At 43.5% G+C, this 27,339-nt stretch overlaps 1 protein-coding gene across 4 annotated transcripts in view; it reads right to left on the bottom strand.

Moving 5' to 3' along the window:
* ARHGAP25 (Rho GTPase activating protein 25) overlaps positions 1–27,339 on the bottom strand; it is a 94,730-nt gene that overhangs the window by 27,512 nt on the left and 39,879 nt on the right. For 3 of the 4 annotated variants that reach the window (XM_015473507.3, NM_001046392.1, XM_005212861.5), the window contains 3 exon segments: positions 21,025–21,224; positions 14,204–14,291; positions 6,799–6,915 (listed from right to left, as the gene is read on the bottom strand). In XM_015473507.3, coding sequence (XP_015328993.1) covers positions 6,799–6,915; positions 14,204–14,291; positions 21,025–21,224 — 405 coding nt within the window. 4 annotated transcript variants of the gene reach the window in all.

The raw sequence follows: 27,339 nt of genomic DNA, 5'->3' as shown, positions 1-27,339 counted from the left end.
GGCCAGCCTCCAGAGGAAGAGGGCAAAGCGGGTCCCCACTGAGGACCGATTTGCAAAGTGGCTAACAGCCTCCTGGGGATGGGCCGGATCCAGGGAAGCAGAGCCGTCTTACTAAAGGGAGGAGATGGTTTGAAGAAAATGCACAGCTGGGAGTCTGGGGAAGAGTCATTTAAAGTTTAGGTGTGATCACTTCCCTTTCTGTTCTCCTTAATTCTAGAAAACTCTAGAATTGCATCCAGAACTTCCGGGAAAAATTAATCTAACCTTTCCAGACAGACCCTTAGGAAAAGCGTAGTAAAAAAAAGGAGCGGGGAGGAGGAGAGAGATAAACTGGTTGTCTAGGAAGGATCAAGACAGTATGGTACTGGCACAAAGATAGAAATATAGATCAATGGAACAAAATAGAAAACCCAGAGATAAATCCACGCACATATGGGCACCTTATCTTTGACAAAGGAGGCAAGAATATACAATGGATTAAAGACAATCTCTTTAACAAGTGGTGCTGGGAAAACTGGTCAACCACTTGTAAAAGAATGAAACTAGAACACTTTCTAACACCATACACAAAAATAAACTCAAAATGGATTAAAGATCTAAAGGTAAGACCAGAAACTATAAAACTCCTAGAGGAGAACATAGGCAAAACACTCTCCGACATACATCACAGCAGGATTCTCTATGACCCACCTCCCAGAATATTGGAAATAAAAGCAAAAATAAACAAATGGGACCTAGTTAACCTTAAAAGCTTCTGCACAACAAAGGAAACTATTAGCAAGGTGAAAAGGCAGCCTTCAGAATGGGAGAAAATAATATCAAATGAAGCAACTGACAAACAACTAATCTCAAAAATATACAAGCAACTCCTACAGCTCAACTCCAGAAAAATAAATGACCCAATCAAAAAATGGGCCAAAGAACTAAATAGACATTTCTCCAAAGAAGACATACAGATGGCTAACAAACACATGAAAAGATGCTCAACATCACTCATTATCAGAGAAATGCAAATCAAAACCACTATGAGGTACCATTTCACGCCAGTCAGAATGGCTGTGATCCAAAAGTCTACAAGCAATAAATGCTGGAGAGGGTGTGGAGAAAAGGGAACCCTCTTACACTGTTGGTGGGAATGCAAACTAGTACAGCCACTATGGAGAACAGTGTGGAGATTCCTTAAAAAACTGGAAATAGAACTGCTAAGGCAGATCATAAGTGATCCAGCAATCCCACTGCTGGGCATACACACTGAGGAAACCAGAAGGGAAAGAGACACGTGTACCCCAATGTTCATCGCAGCACTGTTTATAATAGCCAGGACATGGAAGCAACCTAGATATCCATCAGCAGATGAATGGATAAGAAAGCTGTGGTATATATACACAATGGAGTATTACTCAGCCATTAAAAAGAATACATTTGAATCAGTTCTAATGAGGTGGATGAAACTGGAGCCTATTATACAGAGTGAAGTAAGCCAGAAGGAAAAACATAAATACAGTACACTAACACATATATATGGAATTTAGAAAGATGGTAACAATAACCCTGTGTACGAGACAGCAAAAGAGACACTGATGTATAGAACAGTCTTATGGACTCTGTGGGAGAGGGAGAGGGTGGAAAGATTTGGGAGAATGGCATTGAAACATGTGTAATATCATGTATGAAACAAGTCGCCAGTCCAGGTTCAATGCACGATACTGGATGCTTGGGGCTGGTGCACTGGGATGACCCAGAGGGATGGTATGGGGAGGGAGAAGGGAGGAGGGTTCAGAATGGGGAACACAAGTATACCTGTGGCGGATTCATTTCGATATTTGGCAAAACCAATACAATATTGTAAAGTTTAAAAATAAAATAAAATTTAAAAAATAAAATAAAAATGAAAAAAAAAGATACTGAATTTATAAATAAAGAATTGATTCAAAATAAAAAAAACACAATGAATGTGTGCAAATACTACCACTGCTTTGTAAATTATAAATATCTTTATTAGCAAGATAAAAAAAAAGAAAAAGCTGGAATACCAAGGTGCACCAAAATGTTGCTTTCCAAGGTGCAATATCATGATTTATAATAAGAAATATATGTTTGCTCTTCCACCCATTTCCTGGCACAGAGTTCCTAAAACTCTTGGAATTTCCTGAGATGAGAGTGATCAAGTGTCTTTTGTTATGTTAAAGAGGTAATTTTTGGATCCTAGCTAAGAATGGGGGCTGGTTGCTAGGGGAACCAACCATGTGACTATTGGTTTGGAACTTTCAGTCTCAGCCTTCTCAGCCTCCCTGGAAGGGGAGAGGGGCTGGCGACTGAATTCAATGACCAGTGACCACTGATTTAATCAATCCTGCCTATGTAATGAAGCCTCCAGAAAAAAACAAACAAAATGGGTTCAGAAAGATGTCAGGTTGCTGAACACAAGGAGGAACTGATAGAAGGGTGCGGGGAGAGGGCTTACCCATACCTTTCCTACACATATCTTCTACTTGTCTGTTCATGAGTTTTGTCCTTTTATAATAAACCAGTAATCTAGTACGTAAACTGGTTTCCTCTGCACTCTGAGCCACTCCAGAAAATTATTAGAACCCAAGGAGGGATTGTTGGAATTTCTAATCTCTAGCTGTTTGGTCACATACATATGGTACAATATGGACTTGTTGAAGGCATATGAAGTGAGTGTGTGCTTGTGGGCAGTCTTGCAGGACTGAGCTCTTAATCTGTGAAACCTGAAGCTATCTCTTGATGAATGCGTGTGTGCTCAGTCACTCAGTCTTATCTGACTCTGCACCCCAAGGACTGTAGCCCACCTGGCTCCTCTGTCCATGGGGTTCTCTAGGCAAGAATACTGGAGTGGGTTGCCATTTCCTCCTCTATGGGATCTTCCCAACCCAGGGATTGAACCCACGTCTCCTGCATCTCCTTCACTGGCAGGCGGACTCTTTACCTTTGTAGATAGTGTCAAAATTGAGTTCAATTGCATAACACCTAGCTCCTGTAGGAGAATTGCTTGAACTTGTGGGGGAACCCTCCCCCTCCCTACAACACATATCCGCCGAAGTTGGTCCCAGAATCAGACACGGTTATAGGCGTGTTCAGAATCAGTTCCAAGGCAGGAAGAGCCATGGGGAAGAAGTTAGGTTTGCGTGGGAACCACGTGGACTATCTTTCCCATCACGGGAGTTAGAAAAGGAACTGGGGCAGGAAGAAGCCTCAGCTCTGCAGAACTGTCATGAGAATGACTTGATGGGAAAAGTGCTTGATATTAAACGGTACGATTGCGGCAGGGCTTGCTGACGTGATATTTGAGCAAGGACTTGAGCAAAGCAAAGGACCAAGTCACACAGCTGTCTGAGAAAGGAGGATTACGGACAGAGAAAGCAGTAAGTGCCAGGGCCCTGAGACAGGACTGTGTCCAGGGTGTTTGGGGAAGAGCACGGAGGCTGGTGAAGCTGGAATGAAATGAGCACTGGAGAGGGTTCTAGAAAACAAGGTTGGAGAGGTCACAGGGATGGGGGCAGATTGTGTACAGGTTCATCCTAACGCTTCTGACTTTTCCTCTGACAGAGAAAGGAAGCTATTGGACTGTGATGAGTAAAGCAGGATCTTGATATGACAGAGTTAACAGGCTTGCTCTTCTGCTCTGTTGAAAACAGACTGTAAGATGGAGAGGCTGAAAGCCTGGAGAGAGTGTGGAGATCAAAGCCGCACTTGGAACAAGACAGTCTGGCATCTCAACTCGGATGGTGGTAGTGAAGGTGGTGAGACGTGATTAGGTTCTGGGTGAAAAAAAGTCATAAGAAGTTTCATGAAGAGCTGGAAAAAGACAGCAGCAGCAGATCTCAGTGTCTTCCCGGTGTTTGAAGGATGTGCCCTGGGGATCCAGTAGACGCAGATGCGCGGCACTTTACAAGGCGAAAGAGGGCCCCCTACAGAGACAGTAGCCTTGCTGCTGCCCCTTGATACCTGGGCCCCTTGGAAAAATCATTTACTTCCTCAGGACTGGACTGTCCTGACTTAAAAACAGGAAAGGCAAATGTCTGACTTGTCCCATGGCCTCAGACTGGACTCTGCTGTCTTCAAATGCCTTCTCATCCTGAGATCTCTGAGTCTGGTTCAACGGAAAACTTTTAAGGGTCTGAGATGCCACATCAAATCCAAACCTTGTTCTCTGAATAAATAAATAGTGCCGTGCTCTTATTTTTCCTCCCCTGGACTTTCCTCTGCCTACAGGACTTATGCTTGACTTGCTTTTGATGGTGGTGGCCTCCAGGTGGGGTGAGGAAGAAATCCCCGTTTGTGTTATGACTGTAGCAGCAGTTCACTCTGACAAGGCGGAGCAGAGCACCACAGGGGGCACGGATGCTGGTCACAGCACAGCCACAGCATTCTGACTCAGAACAGGTACATATTTTAGAAGGCATCTACTACCCTTGTCAGTTTAGTGAAAGCACTGGATCCAGGAAAGAAAACGTCAACCATCTCACAATCCAGGGCAGTAAGGAAGGTCACAGATAAGACTAGCCACCAGCTGGTGAGACACAGCTCACCAGGGTGAGCATCACCGAATAGACATTTAATAAATAAACATCTCATCTCTACTAGATTAGCACCCCCAAAAATGCCATATTTAGGAATTGGGAAATGGTTAATGAAATCACACTTTTTTTTTTTGGTAATAGGTTGCAGCTCTTTGTAGGAGGCAGGCACTCTTGAGTTGGGCTGTCCCATCCAAGTCACTTCTGTTCTCACAGCCCACCCCTCAACCCCCCATGCAGGTCATAGGACAGCATCTCTGCCCCTGATCCTGACCACAGCTGAGCCAGGAGTTTGGAATGGGGCCATGGTAGAGGCTGAGCTCATACTGTTCATAGGGTTCTCCAGGGAAGAATACTGAATGGGTTGCCATTTCCTTACACTTTATCAGAACCCTTCACTATGACCCATCCGTCTTGGGTAGCTCTGCAAGGCATGACTCATAGTTTCATTGAGTAAGGCAAGTGCCTTCGCCACAAGGCTGTGATCCATGAAAGGGAATGAGCTCAGCCTCTGCTGCCACCCCATTCATTGGAAGCACTGTTGCTGAAACTGAAGCTCCGATATTTTGGCCACCTGATGTGAAGAGCCGACTCATTAGAAAGGACCCTGATGCTGGGAAAGATTGAAGGCAAAAGGAGAAAGGGGCGACAGAGGATGAGATGGTTAGATAGTACCACTGACTCAGTGAACATGAATTTGAGCAAACTCCGGGAAATACTGGAGGACAGATGAGCCTGGTGTACTGCAGGTCCATGGGGGTCGCAAAGAGCTGGACAGGACTTAGTGACTGAACAACAAGAGGTTGAGCTCAATCTCCACTGGTAGTTAAGGGAGAAATACAGGAAAGCTGGAGCTAGCACAGCAGTATTTGGGACTGGCATGAGTGGTAGAGGGCTGTTAACTAGATGAAAACAGACAAGCAGGCAGAGAAAAACAGAATGAACAGCTGCATGGCCCCTCAGAAACAAACAGGATAAGCTAATGCTGATCAGTTCTCAGTCTCAGCTCCTTGAGTCCTCCTGGAAGTTCCTGCCCTTGGTTTCCTGAAGAAGTGACTACAGATGCCCAGTGCGTCCCTCTTTCTTGTTTAACATCATTTGCATACATCTTTCCAATTAAGATTATACAACCATTTTGGAAAATTAAGCTAGAAAATAAAAGGCATTGAATTGCATATAACCTATGTTTATCATCCTGGGGAAGAAGTGTGTATATATGAACACTGGCTGAAAGGAAAATATAAAAATATCTTCGGTAGCCTTATGGGTGGTTATTTTCCTATATTTTTTCAAATGTCCACAAAATTGTTAAGGTGCTCATCATTTTTGAAAGAAATAATTGGGCAATTAAAAAATACATAATATTTGAGTTGTAAAAGCACCCCCTCCAATGATTTATAAATTAACAGGCAGCATAACTGATAAATAATCATGTATTACACAGTTATCCTGAAGTTGACAAAAATGAGTGTCTTCTTAAAAAAGTTGAATACACTCATTTGTGTTATGTGGTCTCTTGAGATCATGTCCACATCAGTTCTTTCATATTTTTTAATGACATGAAAAATCACATACTGGATTCACCTGTTTATTAATTTCATTTTTTTTCACATTAGTTATTCACAGGCAGGGCTCCTGGTGGACACAACATCAAGTATGTCAGAGAGCTCAAATACTCAGGCTTGTAACCTTGAACTTGAGCTTGTACACTCAAATACTTGTAAGCCAGAAAAGTGTTCAGTTCTGAATTCATTGCATACCTATTACACTAGACACAAATCCAGAACCTCTCCCCAGTCTGACCCCCACAGCAACTTTCCTTTCCTGTGCTGATCAGCCTTAATTATGCTTTTAGCATAGATCCTGCCATCAACGCTTTTAGGTTCCGAAGTCCCTATAACTGGGCAGACTCTTGGTACCGCTGAAGGTTAGTGCTGCTGGAGACTGGCATCAGCTGCTCCAATCCATTCATTTTACAGACAAAAGCACTGTGTCCAGAGGGGAGAAAGGACCACTTCAGGGCATCACACACATTTGTCGATGAGTGCAAACACAGATCTTTCCAGCCAATCTAGAGTTGGCTTTGATATCACTGGGGGAGGGAAGTTAGAGCCTTGGCAATGAGCACGGCCTCAGAGTTGTCCCCTCGTGGTCTTCTTTGAACACTGTTCCAGGAAAGATCATGTCTGAAACTACTTCCTTCCCATCTCTGAGATGTCACAGACACCTGTTCAGAAAAGCCTGCAGGGGTCCTTACCTCCAGAGGGCGTGCCAGAGACTCTCCTAAGGAATTTAACCCACTCCTCCATTTCCGCCTGGGAGCTGGCCATGAGGACATAGGAATCCTGTCCTGTACGACTCTGGTCACATGAGGCTGGAGGAAGAAGTAACATTAATGAAGGTCTTACATTTGCCAGGGAGTAGAGCAAGGGGCAGCAAGGGGGAAGTCAAGCCTGAATTGCTTCTTTGGTCCAATTAAACAATCAGTCAAACAACACAAAAGCATCTACTTATTCCCAGAAGAACTGAATATCCATGCACCTTTGCTGTTTTTGCTGAAACTCCCAATTCTATAGATGAATCACTGAACCCAGTGGTTGACAATTGAGTTGATTTGGGCTGAGATCTGCTCCCTTGAATGACAGAAGCCATTTCCTACCAAAAGTAAGAGGAAGTGCGAGGGGCAATGTCAGTACTAGAGGAGACAGGCTCAGCCCGTACAAGTTTTGAAGACTTCAGTCTATCACGCCAGTCATGGATACTTTCTTCGGCTACCCTGAGCTCAGCTGTGGGTGTGGGAAAGGAAACAGCAACTCAGGAGGGAGGGACAGTGAGCACACAGGTGTCTCTCTTGTGAATCAGTGCTTCTTGTTCAGGATTACTGCTCTCCTGCCTGCACGAGACATTGCAAACAGTGGCTATTGATACATAGTTGACAGACCAATGAAGTCTGTTTTCACTTTAAACCCAATATTATAGACATACATCTGTAGTATGTCCTGGGTTGGAGTTCTCAAGTGGACAAAAGGGTAGAGGAAATGACGAGGGGGCAGAGTAGGGACCGGAAACCGAAACAAAGAATGAGAGAAAGTGACAGAGACAAGTAGGGAGAGAGAAGGAGAGGCGTAGAGAGGGAACATGTCAAACATAGGTCTTAAAAACAGCAAGAAAATAAGGGCAACGACAAGATACTATTAAATCTCAAATTGTTCTAGGGGATATCAACCCATTCTTTTCAAAATATCAGGGCATTTCCTTCAAAAAGAGTTTGTTCTACTACCATATGACCCAGAAATTCCACTCCTGGGTATTTATCAAAAAACAAAAGAAAAAAAAACCCCACTAATTTGAAAAGATACAAACACTTCAATGTTCATAGCAGCATTATTTACAATTACCAAGATATGGAAGCAACCTAAATGTCCATCAACAGAAGAATGGATAAAGAAAATGTGGTATATACATACAATGGGATATTACTCAGCCAGTAAAAAAGTATGAAATTTTGTCATTTGCAGCAACATGGACGAACTTGGAGGGCGTTATGCAAAGTAGAATAAGTCAAACAGAGAAAGATAATTATTGTATGATATTGCTTATAGATAACATCTAAAAAATACAACAGGCTAGTGGATATAATAATAAAAAAAAAAGAGACACAAACTCATAGATATAGAAAACAAACTAGTGGTCACTAGTAGGGAGAGGGAAGTAGAGAGAGAGAATCTGGGATAGAGGATTAAGTGGCACACACTATTGGGTATAAAATAAAATAAGCTACAAGGATTTATTGTACAACATGGGGAAGATAGCCAATATTTTATACTAACTATATATGGAGTACAACCTTTAAAAATTGTGAATCACTATATTGGACACCTGTAATTTACATAATAATGTACATCAAATAAGTTCAATTTCTTTTAGATGTCAGAAAACATAGTCCCAATTTTATTTGTTTTTTCATTTATTTTTTTATTTGAGTATTATTGCTTTATAATTTTGTGTTAGTTTCTGCTGTACAGCAAAGTGAATCAGCTATATGTATACATATACCCCCTCCCTTTTTAGCGTCCCTCCCCCGCACCCTCCACCCTACCCCTCTAGGTCACCACAGAGCACTGAGCTGAGTTCCTATGTTATACAGCAGCCTTCCACTAGCTGGCTATTTTACATGCTAGTGTCTGTATCTCAATGCTACTCTCCCAATTCATCGCACCTTCCCCTTCCTCCACGGTGTCCACATGTCCCTTCTCTATGTCTGTGTCTCTATTCCTTCCTGGCAATAGGTTCATCTGTTTAAAAAAAAAAACTTTTAAAAAGAACCTGTTATATCTGCCCAGTTGGGCCCAAACCTGTATTTTCTTTCATAGCAACAGAATACTTCCAAAGTTCCTCTGTTTCCAGTCTCTTGAACCCACCTTAAAATTACCCAGTCTCACTTTCTTTATGCTTTGGAGAAACCTGATTCTGTAGCCTGGCATGCTACAGTCCACAGAGTCACAAAGTCAGACATGACTTAGTGGCTCAACAATGACAACAAACCTGATTCTGAATCCATCTTATCGTTGGGTCATCAACAGCTCTTCTGGTCTCAGTCCATGGAAGCACTGGCTATTGAGGAACATCCAGATGTTTCCAGAAGTAAAATAGGCAGTAAAAAGCCCTCGGGGAAGAACTAAGGAATCCCAAAGGAATCACAATATCCCTTTGAAGTAGAATGAGGCTCTACTATCATTTCTGCTCCACAAATAAATGAAGCCCAGAGGTGCAACGGGCCTTGCCCATTGGTACCCAGTATGTACTAAGTCACTTCAGTCATGTTCAACTGTTTGCAACTCTATGGACTGTAGCCCACCAGGCTCCTCACCCATGGGATTTTCCAGGCAAGAATACTGGAGTGGGTTGCCATTTCCTGCTCTAGGGGATCTTCCCGACTCAGGGATTGAACCCACGTCTCTTATATCACCTGCATTGGCAGGCAGCTTCTTTACCACCAGCACCACATGAGAAGCCCAGAAGTTACCCAGTAAGTTACCACCACACTCAGGGCAAGGCTACAGATCTTTCTCTCAAGAGTCTCCATCAGCCCATGGTGCTTCAAATTTGACCTTGGCCAAAATTCATCTGGTGTCTTCCATCACGCGTACACTCCAGTCTGAGAGAACATGCCTTTCAATTCACACTCATTCCTGAGAGATTCGTTTGGTTGCATAATGGCAACAATTAAGAAATACCCAGATCTTGATGTTTCTAAATAATCAGAGCTTCTATGACTGATCTTTCTGATCAGAAGAGCTGATGACAAGATGGATTCAGAAGTAGGTTCTCTCAAAGGCTAAGGAAAGTGAGGCTGAATGAGATTAAGATAGATTTGAGAGACAAGAACCACAAGGAATTTGAAAGTTCTTGTTGCCCTACAAACAAATGAGTGTTTAGACACACTGAGGTGCTAGGAAGAGCTGTCTTTGAGAGAAACTGTTTGACATTAATACAAAGCCCAAGAACAGCAGCTCTTCCCTCAGACACATACTTTCTCTGACTTAAACAGTCTGTTCAGCATGTGTCACCTATTGGGCTGTTTATCTTGTTAGAGAGGAACCTGCCTTCTTTTCTTCCCTTGCCTAAGGAACTCCTAGCCAGCCTTTAAAGTCAAAGTTTAATTGCTCAGTTGTGTCCAACTCTTTGTGACCCCATGGACTGTAGCCTGGCAGGCTCCTCTGTCCGCAGAATTCTCCAGGTAAGAATACTAGAGTGGTAGCCATTACCTTCTTGGGGATCTTCCCCACCCAGTGATCAAACTCCGGGTCTCCCTTATTGCAAGCAGATTCTTTACCATCTGAGCTATCAGAGAAGCCCATCCTTTAAAATATAGTACAAATGTTATTTTCTCTAGGGACCCTTCCTTCACATCTCCCCTCCCATTCCAAATCTAGTGGGGAGTTTTTTTCTAAATCTCTTAACATCATATCCTTACCTCTATGGAAGCAGTAGCTAAATTACCCTGAACATTGTTTTCCTTGTCATTAAAATCAAGTTAACTACTTAATACTAAAACAAAAATACAAAGCTAAAGCCTTGATCTTCTACATGCACAAATCTCAGGAAAGCCAGCTTTCCTGTTTGCGTGAAAACCTTGAAGTCAACCTTGACTTCTCTTTGCTACCTCTAATCTGTCAGCAAATGAAGTACTCTCTGTCTTCAAAATGTGTCCAGAAGTTGCTTTATTTTTCATCCCCTTCATTGTCTCTATCACTCAATTGTATAATTGCAATAACCTCCTCTCTGCTGCTCCTGCTATGTCTTTGCCCCTTTTTAGCCTCAAAAGAGTTTTAAAACAAAAGTTAGATCATGTTACTTCTCTGCTCAAAACTCCCAATGGCTTTCCATCCTTCCAGCACAAAAATCAAACTTTGTGGTTACTGACCAGTGCCTGTGAAACTTGGGCCCACCCCTGACCAAATCGCTTCCTCTTCTCCCCTCTCAGCACTCCACTGTAACCACCTTGACCGCTTTGCTGTTTCCTGAACATGAGAAATAGGCTCAGAGACTTGGCATCGGCTGTTCCCTTCCCTCTAATGCTCTTCTCCAGATACACACTTGGCTCATGCCTTCACTTCCTTTAGATCTTGGCTCAAAGGTCACCTTCTCAATGATGTCTATTCTGCCTGCTCTCCTTCAAATGATAAATCAACAGTTGCCATCCCCACTTCACCCAGAACTGCCTCTTACTTTGTTTTCTTCTTATAGTACTGATCTCATCATAAAACTATACAATGTATTCATTCATTTGGCTTGTTGTCAGTCTCCCCCCTTGATTCTAAGCTGCTTACAGGCTGTTTCATTCATTGCTGGGTTCCCAGTTCCTACAACATGTGAAGCTCATAGCGGGTGCTCAAGAAATTTTGTGCCACATCTCAGAAAGCAGTATGAGAATTAAATCCTACATATTCCACAGAAGGAATAGCCCCCCGCTACCTGATGATTCCCTTTGGGTGGGAGACTGCTATTCTGCTTGAGTTAAGTAGGGAAGGGAAGCCTGCGACAAATCTTTGCCTGCTCCAAATAAAGAAAAGCAGAGCGTAACAACAGTGGAATTCTTCTCTGTGGGCTTTGTACAGCTAACACTGGTGATCACAGAGAGGGGGCCCTGATTAGGAAGGCCATTTCTTATGCCAGGGTTGACCCCTGAGAATCTTTTCATACAAAAAGATGACCAAAAAAGGAACTGAAAATTCCCTACATTGTAATAGAAAGCATTGTCTCATTTCAGGTTGGGTGAATGATGACATGTTTGGGAAAATGGCTCCCTACCTTACTATTGCTTTATAAGTGTTGTTTTTCCTTATGTGATGAGTGTGTGCGTGCACCTACATACATGTGTGAATCTGCCCAAGAACTGCCCCAGCAGCCCAGGAGACAACTGCAAGTGTAAGTTACGATGAGAGGACAAATCTTCACCCTACCCTAGCACAGAGTCTCCAAAGGCACTGGCTTCTTGGTGCAAAGCCCACAGTAAATTTCTAGTTGGAACTCTCAGTAGGATCACCCTATATTGAAAAATCAGGCTATGGAACACAAGTTATCATAAGTGGCTGTGTCTCATGATTTGTGCTGGGAAAGGGGCCCTAGAAAGAGAAGAAATTTTGTGGGAAAGGGGTGGAGTTCTCCCAGAAAAGAGAGATTGGAAAAGTAGGCTCTTCTTTCAGAAGGAAGAAAAATGGATAGCTCCTCATATAAAAATCAAGGGAAGGCCCATGAGGTGGCCACTTAGGAAGAGCTGAACTTTAAAAAAAAAATCCTATTTTTCTTTGTTTTCTATAACAGTCATAGCCAGTTTGGAGATTGATTTCTGAATTTTACAATTTCCTCTGCTGCTGCTGCTAAGTCGCTTCAGTTGTGTCCAACTCTGTGCGACCCCATAGACGGCAGCCCACCAGGCTCCCCCGTCTCTGGGATTCTCCAGGCAAGAACACCGGAGTGGGTTGCCATTTCCTTCTCCAGTGCATGAAAGTGAAAAGTGAAAGTGAAGTCGCTCAGTCATGTCCGACTCTTCTCGACCCCATGGACTGCAGCCCACCAGGCTCCTCTATCCATGGGATTTTGCAGGCAAGAGTACCAGAGTGGCGTGCCATTGCCTTCTCCAACAATTTCCTCTAGTTATTGCCAAAACATCAAACACTGACATGACAACACTGTTACCAGATACTATACCAAGTATGACATATATATTTGTTTACTTAATCCTCACTATCATCATCATTGTCCCTATTTCACAGGTAAAGAAACAGAGGCAAGGAGAAATTAAATAATTAAATTATTAAATTCAATAACTGACCACAATTACACACATAGCAGGGGCTTCCCTGGGGGCTCAGATGGTAAGGAATCTGCCTGCAATGCAGGAGACCCAGGTTCGATCCCTGGGTCAGGAAGATCCCCTGGAGAAGGGAAAGGCAACCCACTCCAGTATTCTTGCCTGGAGAATTCCATGGACCTGGTGAGGTCGCAAAGAGTTGGACACGACTGAGCGACTTTCACTTTACTCTATCACACACACAGCAAACGGCAGGGCCAGATGTGGCCCCACACAGGCTGGCTCCAACAGTGCACGTGTACCCTCTCTGCTGTACTGCCTTCCCCCTCAAGCTTCTTATGCATACGACTGACTTGTGTGAGGGTTAAAGAGAGAATTAAGGGAAGGGGCACTCAGGGGACTTGGGGCCTCTCCTGCTGTGTCACCATGGCAGCAGCAAAACCTGGCTGCAGAGCTGGACCAGCAGCCCTGGAGTTCCTGGTGGGGCAAGAGACGGGCAGAAGCAGCTTCGGTGTGACACATCAACTCCCCTTGAGACAAACTGAGACAAATTCCCCGGTTCCCTACATGCACTCGAGGAAGGTAACTCTTGATTAGAAAGAGGCATCTCCAGCGTGCTGTTAACTTGTGTAGTAGGTGAATTACAGCATGTGACACGTAATGAGTTCTCAGTAAGTTGGAGCTGTCATTTCTTATTAGATCACATTGCACCATATAAGACTGCTGATTATCAACCATTTTTGACCTACCAACACGGCAGTTTCTCATGGTTCTGTTTATACTTTGTTCATTTTATTGTCCCACTCACCTTCAAAGCTAAGTTCCTTTCCATGTTGTTGCTTAGTTGCTAAGTCAAGTTCAACATTTTTGTGACCCCCATGGACTGTAGCTTGCCAAGCTCCTCTATCCATGGGATTTCCCAGGCAAGAATACTGGAGTGGGTTGCCATTTCCTTCTCCAGAGGATCTTCCTGATCCAGGAATCGATCCTGTGTCTCCTGCATTGGCAGGCAGATTCTTTACAAACCACTGAGCCACCAGGGAAGCTCCCTTTTAGTTAGCGAGGGTGATATACTTTCAGATCAGTGTCCCAGTGCCCAATGAATAGCTGGCTCCAAGAGGGTGCCCCTGAAATGCTTACAGAGCTGAATCAGACACACATCCACTTAGTTTCTATGTTATTAATGAATGAGTATAGGATCATTAACTATATATAGAACTATTATGCATTCTTACTAGGTTGGTTGGCTAGCTGGTTGACAGACTCACTGAATCTGGCCTTGACTTCTGGGATCAGAAGTAACCCGGGAATGTAACGAACATCTCTCCCACTTTTTGTCACCTACCTGGAATGACTTCGAAGACAAACTTCCCCGCTTCTTCTGGATTTGTGGCAATCTCCTTGATTGTACTTCCAGGTAGATACATGCAGCCCTGAAAGATTGAAAGCGAGGCCTTTAAGATAAACAGAAATGTCATCAGCTTCAAACTAAACTTAAGTTGAAGGACAGGCAGGATAGTGATGGGCTGGTGGAGAGGAACATGAAAGTGAGCATCTCAGCTTCGAATGGGGCCCTTCGGCTCTTCAGACCTCGGTCAAATTAAGTGGAAGCAATGTGAGCACAAGGGAGGTGCCTGAGGAGACAAAGAGGACAAGGTCTTGACCACAGAATGAGCGGAGAGGGTGCTGTCAACAACCTGTGTCTCTTCCTACTTTTCCAAGAGCCCAAATTCATGGCCAAACCAGACACCTGATCTCTGTGGAGGCCATGTTGAGACTGGGGGGATCCTACCACCTGCCAGGTCACCAGAGGGGGCACTGAGGACTGAACCAAGGTCATCAAGGAGATGCAGTGCTTAGCAGCAGCATACTCCAGGAGTCTGTGCCTTTGCTAAGCACTTCAACTGTGTATTATTCATATAGTCCTTGCATCAATTCTCCAAGTAAAGTATTGCTACACAAATTCACAGGTGAGGAAATGGGATCAGAATGGTTCTGTGATTTGCTCAATGTCACAGAGCTAGGAAGTGGCAGAAATTCATCTCAGAAGTGAGTTCACAGCCTGTGCTCTTCACATCACAGCTGAGGTGCTGAGACCCTTCAGCATAATGTCCCTTGAAGGGACAGGGGAGGAGGATCATGGATTCGCGGGGGTGGGTGGGGTAGAAGAGCGAGGGTGGAACTTGTGACCTTACTCATGAAAATGTCATCAGAAAAACAAGTCACCTCCACCACGTGTGCACTCACTGCTTCACCACTGACAGTGCACCGTCACACGCACTATCTCCTTAGACCTCAGAACAGCCCCAGATCAAAAGCAGGGCAGGATGGCCACACCCATTTCACAGATGAGGAAACCAATGCTTTCAAAGTCTAAGTAACTGCAGGAAAGGACATAACTAATTTGTCCTCGAGTTACTCACTCATAATTTACATCTCACTGACTGTAATAGGTAGTGTATCTGACTCAGAGTTGAGTAAACAGGGACGTCTTATTTCTAGAACAAACCACAGATGAAAGGATTGGCAACAGAGAAGTTATAAAGGAAGAGTCTTAAGCAACTCTCATATCAGCCCAGAATCCCAAAAGAATAAAGGTTCCTTGGGGGTCTAGAAATGAAAATGTCTAAGACTGAGAAACAGTAGAAAATAAACAAGAAGAGGAAGAGGAGGGGGAGGGGAGAAAGGGGAAGAGGAGAAGGAGTGGGAGGAGGGAGGCAGGGGAAGAAGGAAAATGAAAAATATCTGCTTATACTTCTCTAATTTTATTATTTAAAAATAGCCACCACCTACACACTCCTCATTATCTTTAAATATCAGTGGCCTCAGGAAAAAATTGACCCTGAGATTATGCTGCTGGATAGTATATGCAGGACTTTTAACACAGATCCCAGCACCAAATAACTATTCAATAAATGGTACTTACACATTTTATTTTTACTCTATTTGAATTAGATTTATCAAATAATAGTTTAGAGATGTATTTAGGAGAGACAGACACCTCTGAAATGACATTTTATTTTTCTTCCTACTAGGCAGGGCTCCCTCCTGTCTAAAAAACAAGTGTTTTGTTTTGTTCCCATAGCTAATAGCCATTATTAAAAGTTAAATTCTATGACCTTTCAATGAAATATTTTGTATTAAAAATAAAGATAGTACTATGCGGAATTTATAATTTTCTAATTCTTTTTTTCTTTTTTTTTCTTGCAGTTCTCCTGAGACACAAGTGACATACCACACTGTCCAAGTTCAAGACACACAGCACAATGATTTGACCCACAAACACCGTGAAACGATCACTGTAATAAGTCTGGTGAACATCCATCATCTCATATAAATATATAAAAACAATTTCTATTTACCTAATGATTTGCTATAGTTTACTATCATTTTTCTTCATGTAGTTATTTACATGTAATCAATCTGTGTGGTAGAAATAGTGTCTAACACTGTGCTACTGTACTTCCATTCTCAATTCTGAGTTCAGGGATGCTGGTAGCTTGAATCAGCCATGGTGGGAGTATTTACACCACAGAAATTGGCAAGTGCTTCATCCAAAATAGTTCCTCTACCGGCAGGCTGTTGGTTAAATACTTCCCAGCTTGCCCCCCATAGACAGCCATCTGCTCTGACTTCAGAGAAACCAGATGAAGCAACGGGACAGCTATACCAGGATTGTCTAAAACCATTACTGTAGCACAGACTTAGAGCAATTCACTGAGATTCCGTTTTAAACAACTTCCTTGACAAAGAAATTTTGGAATGAGTTATAGAAAACTAGGTCATGGACTTACAGGGCATTATACTGTTAGAGCTGGACAGACCTTTCTGAGAACTCAGAGGAAAAAATGTACAGATTGCCTTCTCCCAAACCCCCCCCTGGAAGAGCATAAATAAGAGTCCATTACACAGGACTCTGTAATTTACTTAATCATTCTCCTTTGTCAGACACTTTATCCAATGCTTCTCATTTACAAATAGCACTACACATATCTGATTTCTTTTGAAGAGCTTCTTAAAACCAGAATGACAGGGTCATTCTGGATATGATATTTTTGGCTCTTAGAAATCTAGCCAAATTGCTTTCTAGAAAGGCTGCACGTACTCATCATCAGTATACATGAGGGCCTTTTTCATATCATTGCTCTAAGATGATTGCAGCATTTTTGTGTTTTGAGCTTTTTAGGGATGTGTGTTCTTTTTAAATTTACAACTAATTTATATTTTAGTTATAGAGAAAGAGAAAATTAAAGTTTTGTGTAACTCCAGTACTCAGATAACTCAGTTAACCCATCTGTGTATTTCTTTCCAAGTCTTTTCCCGTAAATTACAGATTCATGATTCTTTTTTCCCTCAAAAATGGGATTAGCATATAAATCATCCTCTGCTGTTAAGTGCTTTTTTCCCAAGCAATTAAATTATCAATGTCTTTCATTTTCAAAAAGTATCAATTTCAGCATCAACAGCTGAATTATATTCTATTGTATAAATATATATAAGTTCCCTGATATAACTTAGCCCCTTTTGCTATATATTCTTTCTATGTCACTATTATAAACCCCTACGTTAGGAATGCAGGGTCAAATAATTTGCATTTTTAAAGAGGCATAGGTTGTACAGATTCTCATTTCTACCAATAGTGCATGAGAATTCCTGCTCCCTAGTCTTCACTAATATTGGAATTTCTGGAAAATCTTTGCCGGTTTTATAAAAGGACAATGATGTCTCATTAACTTCCACTGCATGTCTTTAATTACGACTGAGAGTGAAATTTTTTACATATGCCTTTTGCCTATTACATTTCTTTGGGAAATTGTCCGTTTAAGTCCTTTGCTCATTTTCCTATTGCTGTTTCTTATAGGCTCGAGAGTACTTTAGATATGAAGAATATTTACCAGATGTATATGAACAGTTTTTCCTGTTTATTCCTTGCCTTTTCACCTTGTTATTTTGGTTTTTAAGATAGAGAAATTTCTATTTATGCAATTAAAATCAGCTTAAGAAATTAAAATGTGCTTAAGAAATACCTGCTTCCCAAAGATCATGCAGGTAATTACACTTTCTTCTAGGATCTTTATGAACTTGTTTTCACACGTAAGTCTATTCCATCCAGCATCATGAATGGTGTGAAACATAGGGTGGAAATAGACCTTTATTTTTTTCCCACGAATTTAGTTTATATCTTTGATTTCACTTCAAGATATCTGCAATGTCTATGGATCCCAAAACAATGTTAAATGATAGTATAATAAAAGTTCTTTAGTTTGTATAGATTTTTATTTATCTTAACGAAATAATGATAGATACATGAAAAGTCTACAAGATGTCCACTTAATTCTTGTTTGTTACAGTAATATAGAAACATCAGCCCAAATTCTCAACTAATTTCTAGGATGAAATTGGTTAAAAAATTATAGAATGTCCACACAAGAAATTATTTTGCCACCACTAAGAATTACATTGTAGAAGAATATTTAATAATAAGGGACAATATTCATGACATATTATTAATTTTTAATTAAAATATTATTATACTAATTTTGCACTTAGAATAGATATTTCTAAATGTGTATGCATAGAAAAAACTGGAAGAATTGAGGATTTGGGTAGCTATTTCTTCCTAATGGAATAATTTTTATTTTCTACTTTCTGATTTTTTGCATCCTCCAAATTTCCTACCATGTTCCCATATGGCTTTTGTAGTCAAAATGTTCATACCCATATAATGTAAAATATTCTAAGAAACTATCATTTTATTACTAAAAGCTTTTTTAAAAAACTTTTTATATCTGAAATGAGTTTTGAATTTTATCAAATTCTCTTTTCAGCCATCTCTTTAGGGGATGTGTAATTTTTCTCATTTGACTTCTGGATCTTGACTTATTGGCTTGATACATTAATAGGTTTCCTAAAATATAAGCCACACTTGTCATCCTCGAAGCAGCTTTACTAATTTAATCCTGAGAGGATTCTGAGTTTCCTCACCCCAAGGTAAGGGAAAAAAGTTAAGACCACCAATAAATTTATTTTATCCTTTGACATCAGTTTATGCTTTTACAAAACAACTTTTTACATGTGCTTCATATAATCCTGTGGCAGATAACTGTCTCATTTTACAAAAGAAGAAAGAGGGGTCTAGAAAAATTAAATAATTACATGGCCGGATAGTAGTCGAACCAAACATAAGCTCCCCCCCTACACCTCAGTGAAGTAAGTCTCACTGAGCTGCCCTTTCTGCTAATTTCAGAAGGCCAACACATTGCTATCTCCCTCACTCTTCGCAGATGGGAAGACTTCCTGACTCACTATTAACGCACTAGGAACTCCATCTTAGCCTGTAATTGCTTGACTCTGATGGGGTCTGTTTGTCAAGTGAAGAAAGTCTGGTTTCTACACACAGGACACTGATCAAGAGCTCAATCAGTGGTGGGGTCTCCAGCCCCTCTCCAGCCTCTGTAGGAACAAACACTCCCAGCCCTCTGGGTGGAGGGGCAACCAGGCATTGCTGATGTGTTACAGAGCCTCAAGCCCGCCCTTAGAGAGAACTGTCCTCTTCCAAAAGAAACTTCTCATTTCTTTACATACCCTGTCACCCACTTCTAATATCTTCACCCTTCTTGGGGACTTTTTCCCTGCCTCCAGAAGGTTCTAGACTCTGTTCTCCCTAGTAAACCCTTTCCAGCCAAGCCTACTCTTTCACCTCCACCACTCTAGGAGAGGGTGTCCAGCCCTCCTGGTTGCCTTGAGACATACAGTTAACACCTGGGGCTTCTCAGATGTCAGTAACATCTCCTTTTGCTCTCATTTACCACAATGGCCATGAGGCCGGAAGAAAAGACCCAAGCCCAAGATTTAGGATCAAAGCCCTCTCTAGCCCCATCCACTCCACCTGGAAATCCCGTTTACTGTACTTTCAAAGTATACCAGGCAATCTGGTCATTTTCCTGCAGCCCCCAACTCCTGTTGAGATTTTAAACATTATAGCCTCTCATCTAAATCACCCTTATGCCTCTCCACTTCCGCCTTGGATTATTTTGGACCATGGTAGCCAGAGCCATCTTTTTACAACACACACCAAGAATGACCCCTTTCTGCTGGAAACCTTGTTAGGCCTCCCATTTACCTCAGTATGAAGGCTCAAGTCCTCACAGAGGCCTACCGTGTCCTTTGCAATTTGCACCCCCACCTCCTGCCCTCTCCTTTCTGACTCATCCCCTCTGATACTCTCATTCTCGAACTCTTACATCCCCACTCTGCTGTCCTTGCTATTTCCCACTCGTGTCAGACACACTCTACCTCAGGCCTCTGGGCCTTTGCATTGCCTGTCCCTGCCACCTGGAGTGCTCTTTCCCCAGAGATCTGCCTGGCCAATTACCACTCCTCCTTAATCTTTGCTCAGATGTCCCACTCTTCATGAAATCATCCTGACCACCCTTCTTGAAATAGTACCAAGTCCCTCAAATGACCAATCCCCCTAGTCCACTCTATTTTTTTCCTCATAGAAATAGTCATTTTCTAACAAACCACATACTTGTCTTAATGATTATGTTTATTTTCTGTCTTCCCCACCCTGTCTTCTAAGTTCTACATGCCAGGGTTTTTTTTTTTTTTTTTTTTTTTAATCTGTTTTACTCACTGGGGTTATTTCAATTCCCCAAAACACTGCCTGGTGCAAAGCAGATGCTCAACAAATACTGATTGAACAGACAAATAAATCAAAGCCTCAGATCAGTTTTCCTGAACCCAAATCCACTCTCCCTGAGCCCTTGTGCTCTGCATCACCATCAAGACCACGCTGTCACGGAGTCTCCTTCGCTGTTCGCCTGAAACTATCACAGCATTGTTAATTGGCTATATCCCAATACAAAATAAAAAGTTAAAAAGAAAAGACCACAGCTGCCAGGCTTGACTTTGTGCTGTGTTTAGGAACAGCCCCAGTGATCATCTTGGGGCTCCATGGAGCATCATCACCATGTCATCTCTGAAGCCCAGTTTATATTATCTTGACAAGGCTGAGAAAGACAGAGAAGTCCTTTCGAATGGACAGGATGTTATCCTAGTGAGAAGCCCCCTGTGAGTTTGTAGGAATCTCCGGCGCTCTATCCGCCTCCCACGCCCGGGAGGGGACCGCTGTAGGAAGAAGGTGCAAAAAGCCTGGTTGGGTACCTGTGGCTTTACGTCCTCCTCGTCCTTGTAGTAATAGAGCTGCTGCGCCCTCAGCACGAAGTACCTCTGCTGCCAGTTTCTCACGATGGACCTCTGCTTCTTCAGCCAGCCCATCTTGATGGGCCTTTCCAGCGGGTTGGGGGTGGATGCAGGGTGAAAGGCTGCCATCTGCTCTCCGGTCATCACGCTCCTTGACCGAGCTGTGGAGAGGGACAGACAGGCGGGCTGACCTGGGCTGTAAGCAGTGTGCAGGGAGGGCCCGGGAGGCACTGGGCCCCAGCCTGGCCGGGCTCAGGGCTCCAGATCTGCTGCAGAGAGGATGCCCCGGGACCCAGCGAACCAGCCGAGGGGCCCACTCCCACCAGCGCCGGCCCTGGGGCTCTCCACCCGCAAGGTCCGGCAGCTGGAGTCTGCTCCCTCCTTCTACAAAGCCAGAGATTGGCTGGAGCCGTCTGAAGAGGAAGTGGCCGCAGCATCTGACAAAAGGTGCTTCCTTTTTCCTGCGTGGGAGTCAATATCTGACAAGAGAGGGGAGAAAATAGTGCCTCTTGCTCTCAGGGTTCAGGGTGAGTCCCACGCAGCTGCAGAGCCCCCAGAAGCTGCCTGACTTCTTCCGCAGAAGGAGTTGCTGTGTTCCCCAACCTCACTGTCTGGTTCTGCCCTGCCCCGGCTGCCCTCAATAGCCCCTTACCCCGACCTTACAGCCACCATGCAGGATGTGGGCACCTCCCAAATCCTTCTGCTCAGGGTCGTCAAGTGCTTTCTGTCCCCCTGCCCACTGGGCGAGTTCACAGCCCTTTCTGCTGGACCAAGGGCCTCCTGTGGCTGCCTTCCCATTACCCTTTCGGTTGGGTTGCCCCTTCCGTGTGGCTGACAGCATACAAGCATTTGAAAGGAACATGAGTCTGCCGACAGGACACAGAAGCAGAATTTGAATCCAGACCCTTCAACCCACTGCACTGTGTAGTTTCCTTTTGCTTTCACAGGAGAGCTCTGCCTGTCATCAGATTAGGTCCAGGCGACCACAGCTTGTCTCCATGGTAACTCCCACTGAGGATAACTCTCTCCTTCCCTCCTTTCCACAGCAATCGGTCAGCCAACTGGGGGGTCCCCCGCGGGTCAGCACATCCTTTCTCTGTTTCTCCCTTCCTTGTTTCCCAGCTGGTTCAACAGTGCCCTTAAAATCATGTTGGCACTCCCTGTCTCCTCAACCTTGTGCTAAGTGAACTCCGTACCTGTCAGTCTGCTGTGTCTGCAGTTTCCTACTTGCTGGAGGAAGTCTCCATCTTATAATCCCTTTGTCCAGTTTTTGTCAGTTCCCAGAACGTTCATGACGTTGCTGAACTAAGCCAGCTCCTCTCTCAGCCCATCTCATCTCACCTGGTTAAAGACCGGTTTTTCCTTTCTTGGATCTTTCAGCCTGGATACATCAGGCAACTTCTCTGAGCCTGTTTCCTCACTTGTTAAACTAAGATCATCATAGCCCCTATTCTATGGAATTGCTGTGGAGATTAAATGAATATATATGTATGTATGTATATATATATATATACCACTTTGCACAGTCTCTCGTCCAAGGTGAACAAATGTCACTCATTATTTTTATCAACAGATGACTTTACTTCCTACTTTGAAGATGGAGATCACCATTGAGGATCTCCTAAGCTTCCCTGTTCGTTTCAAAATGTTGCTCCATCATCAAACCTTCCTTCTTCCTTCATTCCCACCTTCAGTGCATTGAAGCAACAACTTCTCTCATGGCTTTTGATTCCCTGTTGGTTTTTCATCCTGTATTTCTGTTCACGACATGCTTTCAAATACCAGAATTGTATACAGCATTACAGAGTTTTTCTTCCACTGACTCTAATTGGATCCAGAGTTATCACCCTATTTATATATTTCATCCTGTATTGCTGTCTGAGATGGACTCTTCCCTAACTAGGCTTCCTTGACCCCACAAAGGGTCTGCGTTCCTGCCACATACTGTCATTCCCAAGGTGCAGCTTGCAGCATCACCCCTTGCCTCTCACCAGGGACTGGAGGGGTCAGCCTGTGTTGTACACCAGGACACAAGACATACTTAATTCAACCTCCTTTGCACAGACATCATAACAGTGCAGATACCCCATTGTAGTAAAAAGTAACTTGACATTCTGATGACAATTCAGCAGCACGCTAGCCACACATTTGCTTTATATCCATGTGTCCTGGCCTGCCAGTTAAGGATTTTATCTTAGATCTTGCTCTTCCCTTTACTGCTGTCTTCAAGGTCTTCCATCTGTAACTCAAAGAACAGCCACTGTGGGGCTGATCACTTGCTCTAAGGCTGTTTCAGTGATCCGAGGGAACCCGAGGAGGGTTTGGGTAGGAGTACCCAAAGGGAGGAGGGAATTTGAAGTGTCTCTCTAGGCCAGAGACTGTCACTTGGAAAGACTCACATTTGTACTAGAAAGAGGGCAGAAGTGGAAAGAATGGTTTGTATTCAGAATTTTGGAAGAAGACTGAAGAGTGAGGGATTCTGACGGATGCACAGGGATCTTCTCTCACCTCAATAGCCTCTGTGTAGCCCAGCTCAATGGGACTCATGTGATCATTCAGCTGAAGCAGCACCAGACTTGGGAGGGATGGCATCCCTCCTAGCGAGTGCTTAATGAGAAACGTTCATATGGCTTCTAGGATGGTGCCACTAAAGGCAGCCTGTGCAGGAGAGCAGGGAATCGGGTGGGTACCATGTGGTGGTTCTGAAGACTCTGGTATCCCCAGACTCAGGCTATGCCCCACCCCCACCAAGAGATCCACAGAAACTGTTAGAACTCCTCCAGGAGATAGGAGAAACCAGAGGACTCCAGAAGCACTGACGAAGTAGGAGCAGTGGAGCAGGACCCAAAAAGACACTGGAGACTGAAGAGAACCAACTCAGTGAAGAAGAATTCAGATGCTGGGATAGCTCTGGGAAATTTTTCATGCTCTATAGTGGCAAAAATTGTGACAGTTGGACCATAAAGAAGGCTGAGTGCTGAAGAACTGATGCTTTCAAACTGTGGTGCTGGAGAAGACTCTTGAGAATCCCTTGAAATGCAAGGAGATCAAACCAGTCAATCCTAAAGAAAGTCAACCCTAAATAATCATTGGAAGAACTGATGCTGAAGCTCCAACACTTCGGCCACCCGATGCGAAGAGCTGATTCATTGGAATAGACCCTGATGCTGGGAAAGATTGAGGGTAGGAGAAGGGGGTGACAGGATGAAATGACTGGATGGTATCATTGACTCAACGGACATGAGTTTGAGCCAAGTCCGGGAGACAGCAAAGGACAGGGAAACCTGGTGTGCCACAGTCCATGGGGTCACAAACAGTCGGACACAACCGAGCGACTGAACAACAACAACAAAAGTGGCCAAAACAGCAGTAACAGAAACAAACATGCAAGCTCACACCTCCCCCCAGAAGCATCCGTGCATCGTAGAAGAGCCTGGCAGAGGAAGAGTAGATATACGAAGCTTATATCCTCAGACTTGGTTAAGAGGGGTCTTGATGTCCTGGAGGCGAGTGAGTGACCACTTTGTCCACACGTGTGGGATCTAGGCCTTGGCTGACCATCTGTTATATTTCAGAAATTATCCCATTCACCCGTACGTCCATCAAATGTGATGTGAGTTGGGGCACTGGGCCATGAGTACAGGTGATTCAGAACAAATTCTCACTGCTAGAATCAGGCCTGAATACTGGGGAGATGATAGCAGAGTTTCTGATGAGACAGTAAAGAAGCCGGGGCTCCTTCTGTCCCACATCAGAGCTGTCTCCCACCTCGGCCCTCAGTAAGGCCCCTCAGCCAACCCGTTCATCATGAGATGAGTCAAATACCAGAGAAGAAAGCCTGATGGGCCCTAAGTTGGACTTAGTTTTAACTACATTTCCTGATGTTTTCCTTCGAACAGTCTCTCTTCTCTGTGGGTGTGACTTGTTCCTGAATAAAGTAAACAAAGAAATCTGTTACTATTTATGGGAGCTGTTTCTCATAATAAAAATAATAAGTGTAATAAGTTTTGCTTGTAAGCCAGTCATCACATACTACTGCATGCTCCCAGCCCTTCAGGCAGGAAGTCTGAGCTGGACTGTGGGCTGGAGAGGGGGTGGCGAGTGGCCAGTGAGGCAAGGTGGGCAGTTGGAAGGCAGTTGTTAAAAAGTTTACAGAACACTCTAGGGATGTGGGAAATCCACCTTTACTCTCATAGATAAAGAAAGAATAGGCCCCACGACCTGCACTGACCAATAATATAGTAACCACTTGTTATGACTGGCTACATACATCAAAGTGAATTAGAATAAATTAAATTCAGTGCCTTGTTCACACCAGCCACATCTCAAGGGCTCAATATCCCATGAGGCTCATGGCTAGTAATAGACAATATAGAGTATTTCCATCATCACAGAAAGTTCTATTGGTTGGCACTTCAAGCATGAGATGAAACAGGCCATAACGGTGGGAGTATCATTTCATCAAATAGAGAAATGAAACTGGAGGGTCCAGACAAGAAGTGGCTTCTGATGGCAGAGTTAGAAGTTCAGCCTTGATCTGAGAGGTTAGAGGGAGCCAGCTCACCTATCTGAGCAAGAGAGGTCTGTGGTAAAATAGACAAGTGATTTAATTGAACTGAATAGGTTGCACTCTAGTCTGCAGGTGAGGGAGGGCAAGATGAGACACAGAAAAAAAGACACAGAAGAATTTCCATATTCTCAGTGATGAAGTTTCTACAGTAGAAGTTAGGTGCTTTTTGCCCCAAATTGGAATGAGAAAAAATTAAAGGAGGAAGTTTAAACAGAGAAGTCAGCTGGGGAGGCATTATCACTTCCTTTCTTTATCTTCTCATCTTCTGACCCCTTCCCCTCCAGATAATCAATCACAAAATCTTCTAAGGTCTACTTCGCAGATGTTTCTTCCAACTTCTCCCAACTCTGCATCCGTTTAGATTCTATTTTAGAAGCTGTGAACATGTGAGTGAGATGGGAATAGTTCGGTCAAAGCCAGAAATCTCTGAAGATATTTTCTCAATATGTTGATCTGAGCAGTGCATTAGTCTGGGAACCTTGTTTAAATAAATTTGAAAAGGGGGTAGAATTTACATGGCTGCCCCCCAGACACCCTCTTCTGAGCTGTGGACTCATCTACCCAACTGCCCACATGTACCACCGTGAAGATCTTAAGGTCATGTGTTGCTAGTTGAACTTAACCACTTCCTCCCCCATCTCCTACCCATTCTTCATGTTGTGCAACAGACACATTCAAACCTGCTTTTCTATGGTTTGTTGTGACTGACCTCTTCCCAGTCAACCAGCCAATCCAGAAGGCTGCTCCATTCCTACATCCTCACAATCAACAGCTTTCTTTCTCTCTGATCCCTCCTCCATTTTGGGGGGCCCAAAAATCTCCCTGGATTTCTACAATAGTTGCCTGACCTGTCTCCCTCCCACCAATCTCACCTCTAACCCACTGATAACATTGTTTACGACATGGATCTTCTGAAACACAAGTCTAACCATGTCACTCTTTGACCTAGAAGCCTTCAATGACCCTCCAACATCTTTATCCCAAAAGATGAAGGCTAAACTACCTACCATGGGATTCAGAATCCTTTGTGATTTTCCTATGGTGTTTCCTGCCCTTCCTCCATACCCATCCTGAACTTTATCCATGACAATATTCTAGTCTCTCTGCTGGAATATTCTCCCACCCATCCTTAGCCACCCCCAGTTGGACCTCTTGGAATGTTCTTGTTCATTCTTTAGGACTTCTGGCCACACATCCCACAAGAAGCCTTTTCAGCTCAGACAGACTCAATCAAGCCCTGGGCTCTGGTCTCTCTTAGCTGGGGATACATGTCCTTCAAAACACTTATCATGCCTTCTGGTCCTTTTCTTATTCTGTCTTCCCTCTCTACTTGAACTCTAACAGGACAAGTGTCAGCCTATGTCTGCCTCTTAAAACATGGGCATTAAATGGAGGTCATAATTGTTAGCATTATTATCATAGTATAGATTTGATTTTATATTAAATGAGAGAAAAGATAGAAATGATGAAAGGAAAGAGATGAAGGAAGGAAGAGGAAAGGAGGAAAGGAAAAGGGGAAAACTAACTGGACAGTGTACAATATTCTGGGTACAAATCCAGAGGTCTGAATTAGGATGATGGCAGGGGGACAGAGAGCACAGGAGAGGTAATGGTGAGGTGGATCACTGGAGCCCCACACCCGGCTGAACAGGAGGTGGGGGTGAGGTTTGGGGTTTGAGTGGCTCAGGTGAGGGGGCCTTCTCCAT

This window comes from Bos taurus, chromosome 11, assembly GCF_002263795.3.
Source record: "Bos taurus isolate L1 Dominette 01449 registration number 42190680 breed Hereford chromosome 11, ARS-UCD2.0, whole genome shotgun sequence".
In the NCBI taxonomy this organism is placed as follows: domain Eukaryota; kingdom Metazoa; phylum Chordata; class Mammalia; order Artiodactyla; family Bovidae; genus Bos; species Bos taurus.
The sequence above is the reverse complement of the archived record's forward strand: the minus strand, read 5'-3'. Positions and strand labels throughout refer to the sequence as shown.